General features: G+C 41.1%; 1 protein-coding gene across 1 annotated transcript; it reads left to right on the plus strand.

Annotated features, from left to right (window-relative positions):
- Nucleotides 1–684, plus strand: LOC131249926 (uncharacterized). The gene is made up of 2 exons (XM_058250660.1): nucleotides 1–302; nucleotides 428–684. Exons 1-2 carry the CDS (start codon nucleotides 150–152, stop codon nucleotides 668–670), a joined length of 396 nt encoding a protein of 131 aa, XP_058106643.1. The 5' UTR covers nucleotides 1–149; the 3' UTR covers nucleotides 671–684.
- The last annotated feature ends 3,991 nt before the right edge of the window (nucleotides 685–4,675 follow it).

Raw genomic sequence — 4,675 nt, forward strand, 5'->3', positions numbered from 1 at the left:
GGAAGAATTTGTAGTGCTTTCTTTTCTGACTAATAAGTACTTCGCAAATTGTAACATATGCTAACAGTTTACGTGATCGCAACTGCTGTCAAGCCTTTGTTCACTTGCTATTATTAACGTCTGATCTTTTAAAATTTTTTCAGGAATGTATGGGGAAATATTACGTGGTCTTTGTGGGCGGAAATCTCGGCTTATATTACAGGTGGGAGGATGCACAAGCATATGTGGATCGCTACAGTAGATGCAGGCACCAATCGTACAAGACATACGATGAGGTTGCGATAGCTTGGCAGAATTATCAAGTGCGGATTTTTCAGCTATGTAATTTTGATCACGTGGAATCCTTAACTCTTTTGGATTTGCTGCTTTTTGTATCCCAGTTACTGTTACATTCCTGCTGATTTTTTACCTGTTATGATGTTTGTAGGCCACTAGCCAGAATTATGATAGACCCTCCAGGAGAATTCAAACTGCTTCTCCTCCTCCACATGCTACGAGGCGTCAAGTGCAAGAGGATCTTGTTGGGACTCACTTGACGTGCGAATCATACACGGATGTGAGAGAAGAACATTATTCTTTTGGAATGATGAATGTTATCTTTGAGGTTCTAATTGGGGTGTTGCTGATATATGTAGTAGTTGTCAGAATTGTTTCTTCTATCATATCATAACATGCAGTTGCTGGGTTATGACGCAATCCTTTGTAATTATTTCCAAAACAACGTACTTATCTCAATTTAAGTGGGTTTGTATTTTTATTATGTATCATTTTGTCAGGAATATTTCAGATGTAGTATCGTCTGTTACTTTCATATATTGTGTTTGTTTTTTAGAAATTGTAGATTCTGGTGTTAACTAAATTGCAAAATGGTGCAGAAGTTCTATATGCCTCCATGTCCTGTAGGCCCCACCATGACGTATGTATCACATTCGTTCCATTCATCCATATAAACATAACATTTTTAGACGGGATACCGAGATTGTGAGGGATATAAGTCTTCGGTGGACCACTCCAAGTGACGAATGCCAATGGACATTTCACAGATTAAATCCACCCAGAGCCATCTCTACCTTTTTCTGTCACATCCAAACTGTTGAATATGTTATACAGGCCCAGGTGAAGAGATAGAAGTGGCTGATTAATGATGAGTCATAACCGTTGTGGCTCGAAATCGTAGCTGAAATCATCAACCCTTGATCTGCCACACTTCTTGTAATGTGGTTAATCATGTGGTTTGGATATACCTCTAATCATACTGATAGAGTATACTAAGTGATAAAAAATAGTTGTACGGCATGGATCTAATTAGAGCATCATGGTGGGGCCCACGTAGTGTGGACGAGAATTAGTCCATTGATCACCCGGATGTCCTTCAACAAGTGCCCTTTCACAGGCGGGTGTACGTTACTTCATTACTTCAGACAGTGCAGCACGAGAAAGACTCCACTTCGAAACATTGATTTTCAAAATCCATAATGTTTACGTATACAATTCTACTCTAACCCAAACATTGTGAGTGTTTTTCAAAATGCAGACCCCATGGCGCTATAGTACCACGAATTCCTTGATGGGACAATTTTACTTCCCTGTACAATATTATTCGTGAATCCAAACACACCCTAAGTTACTTAAAGGTAGGGGTGTACATCAATTCAAACCGAGTCGAGCTGGCCTCAGCTCGGCCACTAGTTGACCTCAGCTTGAACTCAGCTCGGCTTGGTCCTCAAGCCTGACTGGCCAGCTGAGCTCGGTTCAGTCGGTAGCTCGGGCCAATTCGAGCCAAGTTTGAGCCAAGATCAAGCCGAGTTCACCTGTGCAACATTTCCATACACACCTAGACTGCACCTTCAAAATCTCACTGTTTTACAAACAGTGGTAATGGTTTTACAGGTATTTTATCAAACACCTTCTGAGAACATAAAAACCAAGAAAAAATGGGTATTTGTTTCATGTACATACCTTCCTTGCCACCAGCCACACCTCGTTGGGTCATTTCATCAAACAGTTGGTGAGCAACATCAATATCAAAGGGAGGAGGACCGAGGTGAGCGCCTTAAAGAGGAGGGAGAGCCTAGAGAGAGAGAGAGAGAGGGAGGAAGACCGGAAGAGGGGAGCTTGAGCTCGGGTTAGGGTTTAGGGGCGCCGAGTAAGGGAAAGGGCCAAAGGGGTTAGGGTTCATGCGGCCGGGTGAGAGAAAAGGAGTAGAGGTAAGTAGGTTTTTTTTTTAAGAGTATATATACCTCTGCACCAAGTCAAGCCGAGTTCAAGCTGGATTCGATCCGAGTCGAGTTGAGTTGGGGCAAGCTCGAACTCGGCTCGAACTCATTTTCGAGTTCCAAAAATTAGCTCGACTTAGTTCGAACTCAGCTTCAAACCGAGTCGAGTCAAGCTTTTTTGAGTTAAGTCGAGTGAGCCAACAGAGCTAGCTCGGTTCATGTACACCCCTACTTACAGGTGAATTTTCTCCCCAAAACATCACCTGTAAGTGACTTCCTCGTAAGTTACTTCTCACTTACCCAACTTTCAGGCATCCAAATAGGCCCTTATAGTGGGTCCATAGAGTATGGGTAATTTGGGAAGCGAATTGTGTCCTGCCTGGCCACGATAGGCTGGATCCCTCTTGAGCCCAAAATGGTGCATGTGTTTTATCCATGCCGTCCAACCATTTTAATTGCTTATTTTAAGTAGGGTTGTCAACGGGCTGAGTAGGTCTCGGCCTAGATTTGGAACTATTTGGAGCGTGCCGTCGGGCCATTCTAATTTTTCAAGCCTAAGCTCGATCCATTGAACGATGTTTGTTTGCGATCCAACCTATTTATAAAGTTATGCAGTACTTGGATGACGGGAAAGCACAAATATCAGCTTGGTCATGAGTTCTTAAGAAGTTTTCAACCATACCATAGACAATCAATTCATACTATTTCTTGTGTTGTAGTCCACTTAAGCTTTGAGTCTGTCTTATTTTTTAGCTCATGCTGTAAAATGATATGCAAAAATTGGTGGTCGGTGTGGCAAGAACACATATATTACAGTGGGCTCCACATAGCTCCTGCCAGGACCAAGTCCATCCTAGCATAGGTAGGACGCAATCTGCATCTGGTGTAGATGTGGCTTGGGTGGATTCCCGTGGATACTTGACTGTGGACCCCACAACGGCATATGTTTCTTACATCCATGCTGTTTATTTGTTTCTCTAGATATTTTAAGGTATGAGCTCAAAAATGCAGAAGATCCAAATCTGAGATGGACCATAACACACCAAACAGTGATGATTGAACCCCATCAGTAAAAACTTCTTATGAGCTACAAGAATGTTTACTTGCCATCCAACTTGTTGATAAGGTTACAAAAACTTAAACAAGAACCAAACAAATATCAATTTGATCCGAAACTTTTCTAACACTGAGAAGTTTTAAATTGTAAATCACTGTTGTTTCCACTTTATGGTCCACATTAGATTTGGATATGCAACATTTTGTAGGTAATACCTTAAAATGAACTGAAAAAATGAATGGACAGCATAGCTATAAGACATGCATTATGTTCGCCCCACGATGGAAATGAGAACATGAACGGCTTAAATTATCTAATGATGCAATCTGGTGGTGGAAACCTGAAGCGGATGGCCCACCACAAAATATCCCGTGGCACACTATGGCCCAAATTTTCTGGAGCTCACCATGATGTATGTGTTTTATCTGCATTTTGCTCATGAATCCAAAATATATGCAAGACCAAAGCTCAACTGGACCACATTACGAAAAATAGTGGGGATTGAACACCCACCATTGAAAACATCTTGAGGGCCACAGAAGTTTTGGGATGAGCTTTTGTTTATGTTTTCTTTCACGCAACCTTATGAATAGGTTGGTAAACCATCATAGTGGGTTGTAAGAAATTTTCAATTGAGTTATTCAATCCTCACTATTTCCTATGGTATGGTCTACTTGAGCTTTGGATCTATATTATTTTTTGCCCATGCCTTAAAGTGTGTTGGCAAAATGGATAAACAACATAGATAAAATACATACATCATAGCCAGTCGCACATAGCCACATGTTGCTACGGTGATGTCCCCATGGCACTGTGGATTGTGCGTCGTTGGATCCCCCAATCCACTGATGGATCCCTAACTATAGGGGCCACCTTGATGCATGTGCCTTAAGTCTATGTTGTTCAATCCATTTTGCCAGCTTATTTTAGATCATGATCCAAAAAATGAAGCAAACCCAAATCTTAAGTAGACCACACCACAAGAAAAGCAAGGATTGAGTACCCACCATTAAAAACTTTTTAAGGACCATGGGAATGTTTATTTTCCATCCATCACGCTCATAAGTTAACAAACACCGGGTGAGTTAAGCCTATTAAAGTGAGAGAATCTTTATTTTTCATTGTCAATTGTCAATCTCTTACATGCTTTTTCATTGGTAACAAGTACCTAAGCTTCAAGCCACTTACCAGCATCAAATATGTAATCCCTCAAACATATACATGGCCTACTTTTGCCGCAATCTAGACCGTAGAAATCTCTTAGCTATTGTTGATCAACCATGGCCCAAAATTTGCACTGATAATATGATAGTGTCCATCTGATAACATTATTGATCGACTGTAAAAAGTAGCTGTGACTCTTCAGCCATACACATGGCCTAGCTATATGGTGACTCACTGT

This window comes from Magnolia sinica, chromosome 6 (genome assembly GCF_029962835.1).
Source record: "Magnolia sinica isolate HGM2019 chromosome 6, MsV1, whole genome shotgun sequence".
In the NCBI taxonomy this organism is placed as follows: Eukaryota; Viridiplantae; Streptophyta; class Magnoliopsida; order Magnoliales; family Magnoliaceae; genus Magnolia; species Magnolia sinica.

Excerpts from the sequence above, each read along its gene's own strand:
- LOC131249926 (XM_058250660.1), top strand. The coding sequence starts at position 150 with ATGGGGAAATATTACGTGGTCTTTGTGGGCGGAAATCTCGGCTTATAT. Across the intron at positions 303-427 it reads TAGCTTGGCAGAATTATCAA|GCCACTAGCCAGAATTATGA; the intron begins GTGCGGATTTTT and ends TGATGTTTGTAG.